We start from the raw sequence: 13,416 nt of genomic DNA on the forward strand, positions 1-13,416 counted from the left end.
CCTTCCTTGCACCTGTCTTGTGGGCTGGGGGACCCAATTTATGGATCCCATCTTCCCAGGGGGAAAGAAAAATCAAATCCTTCAGTATCTCTTTTAGGGTATCCTCTCTGCTATTTGCATGGAGGATAAGGCACTCAAAATCTAGTAGCCAAATGTTACATTTGTGTAATACAGAGCCATGTTGGGATAAAATAGAATTTGTTTCCTCTGAGACACAGGTAGAGGTACATCCACACTGACCTGGGTGGCAGCCACGTCTTCCTGCAGTGCCAGGCAGGGCATGCTCACAGATCTGGGGAACCTCTGCTGCTCCTGGAGCCCCACAACCTCCTTCCTGGCACCCTGTCCCTCTGGTGGCTGTGACAGCTCACACTTTGCCTTGGATCTCCCCTGCTTCTTTGCCTGCGCCTCTCCTGCCCACCTTGCATATCTCTGTCTCCCACTGTCCCCACTATGACCACGATTGCCTCTCCCTCCCTGCACTCTCCCTCTCTGAGGACTCGTTGTCTTGGGTAAATTAACCCACAGCCTCTACCTTAAGATTAGGGACAGAACCCTGGGCTTGTTCAATTCTCCCTCCCTCCATCACACACACTTGTCCTCCTTAATGTTTCTGACGTCGGTGAGCTCCAAACTCAGCCCCTCCTGCACCTGCCAGCTGTAGAACCTGTGACAAGACACCTACCATCTGTCTAGGACTCCGTTTCTCATCTGTCGTATAGGCATAATGATGATAGTGTCCTCCTTCCAAGGCTGGGGAGAACCAGGAGGCCAAGGTGATGGGCTATGGACAGTCAAAACAGCTCTGATCCTGCCTCCACCTGGGGCTGGTGTTTCAAGTCCGCTGTGTGTAAATGGAACCTTAATGCCTCCATTCACACACAATGGTTTGTTCAAAAATGGACTCCCCTCTGCCCTTCCCTTCCCCACAACTGTTTCCCCTCTGCACCGTGCAGTGGTACCTGTGAGAAAGAACTGTCCCATTCCCCAATCATCGTCCCCACTCCAGCCTCCAGGCCCTTGGTTGGTGAGACCCATGATGGGCAGTCTCATGCTTCTGTCCAGGGGAATTTCCCACCGTTGCTCCCCTGCATGGAGACTAAGCGGACTCTTCTATTCCCTGCCCATTACAGGGTCTACCGTGCAAATATCTTCCTCATTCCTCCACATTCCCCAGATGATGATTTCATCTGTGTCTCCTCCCACATACTCCCAAATGGGCCGTCCCAGGCTTTGAACCTGAAAATCGTTCAGAGCGCAAAGGCCAAGATGCCCAATCATCTGCTGCAGAATCCTGCTCCAGGACTGAAGTGTATAGTCTCTATCAAAATAAAAACTAGAGGCCAGGCACGGTGGCTCATGCCTGAATTCTAGCACTTTAGGAGGCCAAGGTGGGAGGATCGCTTGAGCCCAGGAGTTCAAGGGGGCATTGAGCTATGATCATGCCACTGCACTCCAGCCTAGAGAGAGCAAGACCCCATCCCTAGAAAAAACAAACAAACCAGCCAACAACTGGAAACATCCTCCTCTTGAATGGTGGTCAGGAACATCTGTCTGCCTTGTTCCCTGATGTCTCTCCAGCACCTAGAACAGCGCTCAGCATGAGTAAGTACTCATTAGGTTTTTGTTGAATAAATGACTCCTTTGACGCAGCAATTCCACTTCTAAGAATCTTTTCTAAAGAAATATTCACACACGTGCATAGAGCTGTGTGCACAGTAATGAGAGGAGCAAACAACTGGGGAACGTTTGCAAATGTTTATCAACTGTCAGCGACTGATACAGGAAAATCGGATGAGGGAAGTACATGATGAACAGGAAACACAGTGAGGGGGGCTTGACCAGGACGCATGGCAATGGGAAAAGCAGATGGGAGATGCTTTCACTGGTACTTGGTGTGTGTGGGGGTGTGTGTGTGTGTGTGTGTGTGTGTGATGTGTAAATGCAGAGGAAAAAATCTGAAATTAAACACTCAGAACTGCCCTCAGTAGTCATATCTGGGGAGAAAGGAGGGTAGTGCTGTTCTATGCAGAGAATACCTGACAATACTTGCTTTCTGAGATAGGTGCATGGATACACAAACCGAAATATGCATTTAATATGTCTTGCTCAGCAATGAAAATGCTAGTATCTAACAGAATGGCATACTGTAAGAAAATACAATGGAAATGCTAACATCGAAGTCTTGGAACACTAAGAAAAATGACACTCAACTTTTCACTGTTGTGAACACTTGCTTTCACTTGCTATACAGCTGATGACAAGGGGTCCGCCGCCATGCCCATGTTCGTGAAAGGTCACCAAGGTCTGCTTCTCATCACGGGCATGTGTCATATCCCCGAGGCTAAGGTGAGAAGAGAGAAGGAAGGTAAGTGACAGTGAGTTCCCAATTCCCAGTAACTCAATCTCAACTCCTCCTGACCTGTAGAACCTGCACACTTCGATTCTGCCCTACCTCAGGACCTGCACACGCCTTCCATGGTTCCTCGAAGTGAACTATCTGCTCATTCCACAGTGACTTCCTCACCTGGTTTATCCATTCCTAGGCTAGAGGAAGATGTGGCCCGCATATCAGGGCTGACGTGGGGTTTGGGAGTCCACAGCATCCTGCGTAGGAAGGACCACTGGATATACAGGATAGGGAGTAGAAAGAGCATGGGAAATCTCAGCATTCAGCCTCAATGATGTACCCCAGAAAATTATGAGAAGGGAATGATATGGGGACAAATGACAAGATGGGATACCGGTACCGTAACAGAACAGCACATCTGCAGGGATGTGGGGGATGAGCCGAAGGTTCACTTACGGAGTTACTCGTCATCTTCCTCAGGGTCGCTGATCTCTTCATAAATCACCAGCTGCTTTCTCTCACGCAGTCTGTGGGTCCAAGCATGTTTCCCTCTTTTGGGTCCTATGATGGAGAAGAGTTGGAAGATGAGGGTTGGGTAGGTTGGAGAGTGTTAGGCTCTTTTTTCTCAAAAACAGGAGATGCCTCCCCGCTCCCAAGTGCCCATGGGCCTTCTTTATCCAGTTTTTCACATTCTCTGGCTTAGAGAGGCTGAGACCTTAGACCCACACCAATACACACCAAATGCCAATTACAGTTTTAGCTTCTGGCTCCTTCCGTTGTGAGATTTAGATTCCCAACATCTTCACTTACGGGAACATTCACCCATACCTCCTTTCATGCTGCATGTATTTGCTAAGGGCACACAGGCATACCTTGTTTTATGGCACATCGTTTTTATAGTGCTTCGCAGATACTTCAATTTTCTGGCGGGAATTCTCACCAATTTTACACTTTTCCATTATTATTCTATCTGTTATGGTGATCTGTCATCAGTGAGCTTTGATGTTATTACTGCAGTTATTTTTTTGTTTCTTAGTCTTTTAAAATAATTTTTGTTTTTTATTCTTGTGGGTACACAGTAGGTGTTTATACTTATGGGGTATGTGAGATGTTTTGATACACGCATGCAATGCGTAATAATCACATCATGGAAAATAGGGTCTCCATCCTGTCAAGCAGTCATCCTTGTGTTACAAACAATCCAGTTACACCCTTTTAGTTATTTTAAAATGTACAATTAAGTTATTATTGACTATAGTCACGATGTTGTGTATAAATGTTTTGGGGGTACTAGGAACTGTGCCCACGGAAGATGACGAACGTAATCGATCAATGTTGTGTGTTCTGACTGCTCCAGCGATGAGCTGTTCCCCATCTCTCTTCCTTTTCTCGGGCCTACCTATTCCCTGAGACACAGCAATACTGATATTAGGACAATTAGCAACCTTACAATGGCTGCTAAGTGTTCCAAAGAAAGGAAGAGTTGCATGTCTCTCACATTAAATCAGAAGCCAGAAATGGCTAAGCTGAGTGGGGAAGGCATGCTGAAAGCCAAGACAGGCTGAAAGCTAGGCCTCTTGCACCAAATAGCCAAGCTGTGTATGCAAATGAAAAGTTCTTGAAGGAAATAATAGTATACACTGCAAAGGAAAAGTTCTTGAAGGAAATAATAATACGAACACTCCAGTGAATAGAAGAATAAGAAAGCAAAACAGCCTTACTGCTGAAATAGAGAAATTTGAGTGATCAGGATACAAGATGAAACCAGCCACAACATTCCCTTAAGCCAAAGTCTAATTCAGAGCAACACCCAAACTCTCTTCCAATCCATGAAAGCTGAGAGAGGTGAAGAAGCTGCAGAAGAAACGTGTGAAGCTAGCAGAGGTTGGTTCATGAGGTTTAAGGAAAGAAGTCGTCTCCATAACATAAAAGTGCAAGGAGAAGCAGCAAACCCTGATGGAGAGGCTGCAGCAAGTTATACAGAAGATCTAGCTAAGATCACTGTTGAAGGTGGCTCCACTAAACAACAGATTTTCAATATAGATAAAATAGCCTTTTTATTGGAAGAAGATGCCATCTAAAACTTTTACGGCTAGAGAGGATTCACTCCAACTTTGAAGGAAGTTCTACTGTGGGTAAATGCTATCCAGTAGCATCACATACTACAGAGAAATCTTTCATGAAAGGGAGAGCTAATCGATGTGGCAAATTTCATTGTGTTCAAGAAACTGCCACAGCCACTCCATCCTCCAGCAACCACCACCTTGATCAGCCAGCAGCCATCAACACCGAGGCAAAACTCTCCACCAGCAAAAAGTTGTGACTCAATGAAGGCTCAGAAGATTGTTAGCACTTTTTAACAATGAATTATTTTAAAATTAAGGTATGTACATTTTTACACATAACGCTATTGCACATAGTAGAGTACACTATAGTGTAAACATAATGTTCTTAATGCACTGCGAAACAAACGGAAAACAATGTGTGTGACTCTCTTTATTGCAGTGGTCTGGAACCGAACCTGCAATATCTCTGAAGTACACCTGTATTGGGTATCAGGCATTGAGCTGAGTAAGATATGATCCCAGGTAATCACAGATAGAATTGCCTGAGCACCTTTCACATCATCAGGCCTTCTAGATTTAATTTAACGCCTCCAAACAATTTATGAACTATGATTCTTTATTTCTATCTTACGGACTAGGAATCTGGAACTGAGAAAATTTGGAAGACTTGCCCCAAGTCACGTGGTTTTTTTAATATGGATGACAACTCCAGTCTGTGTCTCTGGAAGTCATGTCTAACGTCTCATTTGGAGCTGGGCGAGCTCCTCAGCCCAGCCTGGACCAGGTTTGTCTGGGATCCATGTCACATACTCAGTCTACACACCTGAACATAGCCAGGGAAGCCAGAGGGCTTGTTCCCGAATTGATTCCTCTTACCAGATCTCTTGTTAATCTTCTCAGAGGTATTTGCTTTTCCCGGGGGGCACAGCTGTTTCCCATCGTTTTGTGGGTCAGATGCTTCTGGCACTCCCTTTGAATCATTTCCTTCCTCTGCTGGCTTCTTGGGTATGATCTTTATAATGTGAAGGTCACAGATAAACAGTATCAGTCACATTTCTATAGTGCTTTTGAGCTTACAAAGCGTCTTCACATGCATTACCTTAATCAATGTTCTCAACAATGGTGCCAGAGTTACACTTACCTAAATAAGAGAAACCTGGGAGATCAGAAGCAAAAGGAATGGCCTAAATGAATGGGGTTTCCAGGGCTAGAATGCTTATCTTCACACTCTTTTAAGACTGACACTGGTGCAAACATCAGAAATCTCCATGTCATTGAGAATGTGGTACACAGAAGCTTTGGAGAAAAATAGCATTCTAAGAATTCTCAAGGTCTACGAAAGGAAGAGCTTTTATAAGATATAAGGGATCCCATGTAAGCTTGTAGACAGCTGCTGGGAGAGTAAATGTAAAAACATAAGAGAGGGGACAAAACACTGCTGGGAAAGGTATTGTGGGGAGATGAATACAGGGAAGGGAGAGGGAAAGAAATGATTTGCTGAAATTAATCTAGGCAGCAAACAAAGCAGTACCAGATATGGCATAACACCCTACCGAGCCACCAACACTGAATGTGGAATTCAGTGAGGTGGTGCCCATACCAGTTCTGGTTACATTGGGATGTGTTACTGACTAACAATATTAAGCTGCTTTCTTCTTTTTTTGGAGGGGGACAAAGTCTCGCTGCGTCACCAGGCTAGAGTGCAGTAGTGCGATCTCGGCTCACTGCAATCTCCCCCTCCCTGTTCAAGCGATTCCCCTGCCTCAGCCTCCCGAGTAGCTGGGACTATAGGCAGATGCTACCACGCCCCACTAAGTTTCATATTTTTAGTAGAGACGAGGTTTCACCATGTTGGCCAGGATGGTCTCAATCTCTTGACCTCAGCCTCCTAAAGTGTTGGGATTACAGTCGTGAGCCACCACGCCTGGCCCTTAAGCTACCTTTTACTCAGCTTCCTCACTTATGAAATAGTAAATAATACATGTAAAACAGACTAAGGGAAAGTCCTCTCTGAGCTTGTAAAGATTGTTCAAATGTAATAATAATAACAATGAATACCTTTCTGGATCCTTCTTTGAATTCGTTCTCCACACTGGCAACCCAACTCCCAGATGCCTTTACCATCTAAACCAGAGTTGAATCTGCACTTCTGGAATCACTCATTCAGGGGCCTCTGAGGGATCCCCTGGGCTGGGACTGGGGCTTCCCAGATGCCCCAGGTACAGACAAGGCCCTCAAGGAGTTCAAGGAGGGGCCAACAGTCAAAGCGATTCCTAAGCCATGTGAGTGAGTGGCCTCGGTAATAGAGGAGGGGCCAGCTGCTCCTTCCCATTGCGAGAGTGGGTGTCTCAATGGAAGCACCAGCAGGCCTTATGGGGTAAAGCCCTAGTGAGCAACATCTGAACTTCATAAACAAATACAAATGTGAATGAGCTTTAAATGGCTTGGAGCTCTAGATTAGACTACCACTGCCACTGCACCTCAGGAAAATTCTTTAACATCTCTGTACCCTGATAGCCTCATTTTATTATTAATTTGCTGATAATTATGATCTATAACACGAACTACGATTCTTTACTTCCATTTCATGGACCAGGAATCTGGAGCTCAGAGAACTTAGAAGATTTGTGCCAACAACATGGATTTTATATGGACGACAACTGAGGTGTGTGATTCATTACTATTTGGAGATAATAACAGAAACGTCATAGAGGTCTTCTTATGGATTAAATTAATTAATCCACGTGAACTGCTTAAAAAAGTATCTGGCGACAGTATGAAAACAAAAGAAGTATTAAGGATCACAACTCTTAGTATTATCAAGCCGTTGATGCTACATCAGGTGTTGTGTAGACATGGGGAGAAGGAGGCAATGAGGGCATTTTTTATATGCTCCCACTGTTACCAGTGTTCACATCAGTGAAGGGACAAAGGTTCTCTAGTCCTTTAGATTTGAGAGATACTCACCTTCGGGATGATTCTCTGGAGCTTGCCAAAAGTCATCTGAGGACGTTCAACTGAAAGAGAATACATCAGCATTTTTCTTTGTTGGTAAAGATTTCCAAACTCTAGAGAGACTTCTGTCACATGAGGGCATTCTGCAGCAGAGGGTTATGAGTTCACTCATTGTTGAGGAGTTATTTCAGATTTGTTTCTGAATTATGTTTAGTCATGGTTGGTGCATTTATCTGTGGCATCAATTCAGAATTTTCCATCTCATGGTTTATCAAATGGGGGTTAAACCCCATCACAGTCTCATCTTATGTCATTACGTATCTTTTACTTTTTCCCAAATAATTAAATTGATTGGGAATCTGAACTGTATCCACTCAAGATGTGCAACAACTAAAAATCACTGTACACTTCAAATGGGTGAAGTGCACATACCATAAGTATGTCAATTAAGCTGTTAAATTTGTAATGAACCATGGATGATTTAGTCCTGTGGTTCTGAAATATTTTCAGTATAAAGACACTCCTTTAATGTCAAAAACTTGGCAGATGCTCAAGCACTGGATTTTCAGATCTCTTATAGTGATGAGGGAGATGGTAGATTCTGGCCTGTTTACTTGGGCAGTAATAGGTCTATTGGAGACAGTTTGGACATTCTGACCTTGTCTTATGATTGTATTGTCAGAGCAGAAGACCAAGTAAACACATATGTTCCCCTAATAGTCCTGAAGTGTACAAAGATCTCTACCCAAGAACCTATCTTTTTTTCACCCTATGTTATCTTTGCTCACTGACAATTGGGAAAGCTCTCTGTGTTGGATGAGGGATCACTCTTTCAAACTCACTTCCAAGCTCATCACGGAGAATTAGGGTTGTTTGGGAATGAGAAGACTATTTGGTTTTAATAAAGTACAGAGAAACAGTGTTCTTTATTACACAATGTGTTCATCACCCTCTCTCTTAAGATATTTATCCAGTATCTACATGCTGTTAATGAAACAATCTCTGGAAGTTTTTGGCGGATCTACACTTTTAACATTTTCTGTTTTTTTCACTTTTAAAATTTTCTTAACTGTCCTTTGATTCATTAACAATGTTTAGCAAGAACAGCATGTCCTTTAAAAAGGAAATATTTCAAACACACAGAAAAGTATGGGGAATAATGTTGAGTTCAGTCCCATCTCAACATTACCCCATGACTATGTTAGATCTGATTTATTTATTCAGAATGTTAGAAACACTATAAACGGGCCGGGTGCAGAAGTTCACGGCTGTAATCCCAGCACTTTGGAGGCTGAGGCGGGTGGATCACCTGAGGTCAGGAGTTTGAGACCAGCCTGGCCAACATGGTGAAACCCCGTCTCTACTAAAAATACAAAAATTAGGTGGGCATGGTGGCGGGCGCCTGTAATCCCAGCTACTCAGGAGGTTGAGGCAGGAGAATCGCTTGAACCTGGGAGGCAGAGGTTGTAGTGGGTTGAGACTATGCCGCTGCACTCCAGCCTGGGCGACAAGAGAGAATCTCCAGTCCAAAACAAAAACAAAAACAAAACAAAACACACTATCAACAAGTCACGGCTGAAGCTGTCTGTGCAGCACTCACCAATCCCTGCCCCCCTCCTTCTCCATTTACAGCCAGTCTCCTCAATTTGATGGCTTTTTATTCACATTTATGTTTTTATGCATTTACCATTAACTTATTATCCATGAAAATACATATTACTGTTTTGCATGTTTAAGAATTTTATGAATGGCCTCTGTAGTTAACTTTCTGTATTCAATTTTTTTTTTTCACTCAACTCAGATGTGTATGAGGGAACAAATGCCAGAGGATCTTTCCCAAGTAGCTGAGTTGAAAAGCAATTGGGCTTCAGGAGACCTTTCCAGCCACTTCCCATCTACTCACCCTGATTCCTGTGGTTACGGTCATTATCAGAATCATTCCCCTGGAAGTCTGTGGCCTGTTTATTATGCATGAAAGGTGGGAGAGTGACATTGAAACCTAGAAAGAAGCAAAATGTTTATTCCTTAAGACACAAACTTAGGCCTGACATGGTGGCTCATGTCTGTAGTACCAGCACTTTGGGAGGCTGAGGTGGGAAGATTGCTTGAGGCCAGGAGTTCAAGATGAGCCTGGGTAACATAGAGAGACTCCCATATCTACAAAATATAAAATGAAATTAGTTGGGCATGGTGACATGTGCCTGTAGGCTCAGCTAATCCATAGGCTGGGCAGAAGGATTGCTTAAGCCCAGGAGTTCGAGGCTGCATTGAGCTATGATTGCACTACTACACTCTAGCCTAGGTGACAGAGTGAGAGTCTGGCTAAAAAAAAAAAAAAAAAAAAAAAAAAAAAAAAAAAAAAAAATTAAAAGAGAAAGAGAGAGAGAGAGAGAGCGCCAAGCCGAGAGGAGGAAGGTAGGGTGGGAGATGTGCTGTGATGCCACAGAGACAGGTGGGTTCATCAGAACAGACGCCTAAGGGAGAGAAAAGTGCAGGGTCCAGGTACAAGCTCCACCATGGTCAGTCCCTGCCCTCAGCCCTGACAGGATACAGAAGAGCAGAACACCCAGAAGCTGCCTTGCGATTTTTTCCTTCACAAAAGGAAAATGTGGGGTGCTTTCTGCAGCCTAAGAAGTAGCCTAGGCAGAAAAAGTGATGCTCATGTATCCCCCAGACTTGTCTGTTCCTAGAACTTTCTGTTACCTAGTTTAGTCATGGCCTCATAGTTTCTCTTCATGTACACATAGCTGATTTTCTCCGAGTATTTCATCTTTTCCCACTCTTTCTTAGAGAAGTACTTGGCAATATCATCGAAGGCCTACAAAAAAAAAAAAAAAAGAAAGAAAGAAAGAAAGAAAGAAAGAAAGAAAGAAAGAAAGAAAGAAAGAAAGAAAGAAAGAAAGGAATTTTGGCAGTGACTCAGCTAGGCATGTCTGCCATTCAGTTGGAGCTGCTTCCTTGTGCTGGATCTGGGAAGTGGGGATGATAAGCTATCCTGGTTGATGCCATGGCTAACTCAGAGACCATGGGGGACCTACCCTAGCTTCTCCCATGGCACACAGTAGGGCTTTAATGCTGCTGGCTGGCTCTCTTCCCACCTTCTAGAATGGACTGAGAGTCGCCAAATGTAGTGCAGGGTCACAGACTTGTCTCCAGGGATTCTAGGTGATGACAGAGTGAGGGTGGGAGGCTCCCAAGGGTCCAGATCTCCCCAGAGACCCTGCTCCTTGTTCCCAGTACCTCTGTCCTCCCCTCCTCAGAAATTTGGTCACCCTACTCTGTTCCCTGGACCACTGCTATGCCCCCTCCAGATCACCTCACCTTGCTTCTCTTCTTTGATGTTTTAGCATTATCCCTGGGTCTCTTTGCAAAGGCGTTGTCTCCATTCATGGCACCAGGAGCAGTCTGACCTGCAAGAGAAACAGTCTGAGACCTTTGGTCCTGTGGAGGGAGAAATCAGTGAAGGCCGGCCACACTCAGTCACCTGGAATCAGTTGTTCCTTTTCTCCATTGGGAGCTTATCTGTCCCTGAGTAAGGACATGGGGAGTAGTCAGATGAAAACAGGGAGCCAGGAGTTTCTGGGAGAAGTATTGATTGGGATGACAGGTTTCCTATGGGCAAAGCAGTCTTGAGTCTTTGGGAGGGGGTTAGCCAATGTCGTTAGTAGTTTCCCTGGAGCTAGGCTTACCCTGAAAGATGTACAGACCCTTCTTGGGGAGGCAGGGACGTGACTGTGTAATTTTATTGAGTGTGGGCATTCTGATGCCTCCACTCATTCAATAAAGGAAGGGAAGTGACTCCCAGAGATAACATGGTCTCTTTGGTAATGGATCTGATCAGGCAGAGGGATGGGGGTGTTCTGTTCCGTTGAAGAGAAATGACCTTCGCTAACATGAACAGATTTAGAGGCTATTACTGGGTTACCTGTAAATTTTCAGAAGGAAGAGAGCTAGAATCTCCGAGACTACAAGAGCCCGCCATCCCTTAGAGAGAATGTGTGGCGTTTCAAGTTGCAGCAAGCGGCCAGGCGCAGTGGCTCATGGCTATAATCCCAGCATTTTGAGAGGCCGAGGCATGCAGATCGCTTGAGCCCAGGAGGTTGAGATCAGCCTGGGAAACATAGCAAAATCCCTATCTCTACAAAAAAAAAAAAAAAAGAAAAGAAAAGAAAAAAAAAACGCAAAAAAATTAGCTGGGGGTGGTGGCACAGGCCTGTAACATCTCAGCACCTTGGCTGGCCAAGGGGGGCAGATCGCTTGAGCCCACAAGGTCGATACCAGCCTAGCCAACCTAGCAAAACCCTCTAGTAAAAAAATAAAATAAAATAAAAAGTATTGGTGGGGGCAGGGTAGTGCTCACCTGTAGTCCCTAGGCTGAGGCAAGAGATCTCTTGAGCCCAGGAAGCTGAGGCCAGCCTCGCTAACATAGCAAAACCCCACTTCTACTAATAACAATAACAACAACAAAAAAAACAGCATGGGCGAGGTGGTTCCTGCCTGTAGTTCTGAGGCCGAGGTGGGAGGATGGCTTGAGGCCAGGAGGTCAAGCTCAGCCTGGCCAACATAGCGAAACCCCGTCTCTACTAAAAAGAACAACAACAATAACAACAACAAACTAGCAGGGGCGGAATGGCACACATCTGTAGTCCTGAGGCCAAGGTGCAAGGATTGCCTGAGCCCAGGAGGTTGAGGCCAGCCTGGCCAACATAGTGAAATCCGGGTTCTACTAAAACCAAACAAACAAACAAACAAAAGGGTGGGAAGGGTCGTGTACTTCTGTAGTCCTAGGGCCGAGGTGGAAGGACTGCTTAAGCCCAGGTGGTCGAGGCCAGCCTGGCAAACATAGCGAAACCATCCGTACTAAAAAATGAAAAATAGAAAATATTAGTGGGAGCAGGTTGCTGCCTGCCTGTAGTCCCGAGGCCGAGGCGGGAGGACTGCTTGAGCCCTGGCGGTTGAGGCCAGCCTGGCCAACATGGCGAAACTATCTCTACTAAAAAAAAATTTAAAAATAAAAAATATTAGTGAGGGCAGGGTGGTGCGTGCCTGTAGTTCCGAGGCAGAGACAGGAGGACTGCTTGAGCCCTGGCGGTTGAGGCCAGCCTGGCCAACATGGCGAAACTGTCTCTACTTAAAAAAATGAAAAATAAAAAATATTACTGAGGGCGGGGTGGTGCGTGCCTGTAGTCCCGAGGCCGAGGTGGGAGGATTACTTGAGCCCAGGCAGTCGACATAACGAATCCCCGTCTCTACTAAAATACAAAAATGAAAAAATGTTTCCAGAGGTGGGACGGCACAGGCCTGTAGGCGCGAGGCCGAGGCGGGAGGCTCCTCCATGATGATCGCCCTGAAAGGCATTAGTTGTCTTTCAGTCTTCAAGATTTTCGGAAGCCCAAGCACTTGAGGCCCCTACGGAGGCTTCCTCCTTTTCTATCTGCCCCCGTTGGCCCATCTAGGGTGTCCCTTCAAGAGAACCTACCTCAGAGACAAAGCAGTGGTGGCGAGGTCGGCAGCAGTTGGTGACAAAGTGTGGCTGGAGGAGGAGAAAATATTCTGTGATGTCACTGCCCCAGGATGATGGACCAATCAGGGCAGTCAGTGAACTCCATCTGGCCAATTAGAAGTCAGAACAGTAGGCGGGACAAGCCAAGCTGACGTGGGGTCTCTCAGTCCAGGCTCCAGGGACAGAACCTCCTCAAAGCGAGGGCAGAGACTCTGATTTTCCCGCCTAAAGTATTCCCTGGGATTGGCTACTCCAAGTTCAGAGTACGCATGCTCTGATTTTCTCTTTAAATCCTTTCAAAATCAGAGTACGCATGGGCTGATTTTACCTTTCCATTCTTCCTATCCCCCCCACCACCCCCCACGGTGCATTTGTTATCCAGTTTTAATAAGCAGTGTATACGAAGCAGGTCGCCATCTCAAATCCTTCCTGTCAGTTTCTAACTTTTTCATGTATGGGATTTTTCCTAGGAACTCTTTACTAACGTAAGAAATTTGGGCCGGGCACGGTGGCTCACTCTTGTAATCCCAGCACTTTGGGAG

General features: G+C 45.3%; 1 protein-coding gene across 2 annotated transcripts; it reads right to left on the reverse strand.

The window, feature by feature from the left end:
• Window positions 1-1,743: 1,743 nt before the first annotated feature.
• Window positions 1,744-13,094, reverse strand: LOC112615351 (protein SSX8). Of its 2 annotated transcripts, none has more exons than XM_025371935.1 (8): window positions 12,851-13,094; window positions 10,693-10,781; window positions 10,075-10,189; window positions 9,275-9,370; window positions 7,384-7,433; window positions 5,293-5,428; window positions 2,807-2,911; window positions 1,744-2,344 (listed from the first exon to the last, which is right to left on the reverse strand). In XM_025371935.1, exons 2-7 carry the CDS (start codon window positions 10,759-10,761, stop codon window positions 2,811-2,813), a joined length of 567 nt encoding a protein of 188 aa, XP_025227720.1. In that variant the 5' UTR covers window positions 10,762-10,781; window positions 12,851-13,094; the 3' UTR covers window positions 1,744-2,344; window positions 2,807-2,810. The 2 variants fall into 2 exon arrangements, 1 of the variants encoding a protein (XP_025227720.1); XR_003117331.1 differs by having other exon boundaries at window positions 1,750-2,344; window positions 2,751-2,911.
• Between the last annotated feature and the right edge of the window lie 322 nt (window positions 13,095-13,416).

The sequence above is a fragment of the Theropithecus gelada genome, chromosome X, assembly GCF_003255815.1.
Source record: "Theropithecus gelada isolate Dixy chromosome X, Tgel_1.0, whole genome shotgun sequence".
In the NCBI taxonomy this organism is placed as follows: domain Eukaryota; kingdom Metazoa; phylum Chordata; class Mammalia; order Primates; family Cercopithecidae; genus Theropithecus; species Theropithecus gelada.

Excerpts from the sequence above, each read along its gene's own strand:
- LOC112615351 (XM_025371935.1), bottom strand. The coding sequence starts at position 10,761 with ATGAATGGAGACAACGCCTTTGCAAAGAGACCCAGGGATAATGCTAAA. Across the intron at positions 9,371-10,074 it reads TGAGGCCATGACTAAACTAG|GTTTCAATGTCACTCTCCCA; the intron begins GTAACAGAAAGT and ends GCTTCTTTCTAG. Across the intron at positions 7,434-9,274 it reads CCGTAACCACAGGAATCAGG|TTGAACGTCCTCAGATGACT; the intron begins GTGAGTAGATGG and ends ATTCTCTTTCAG.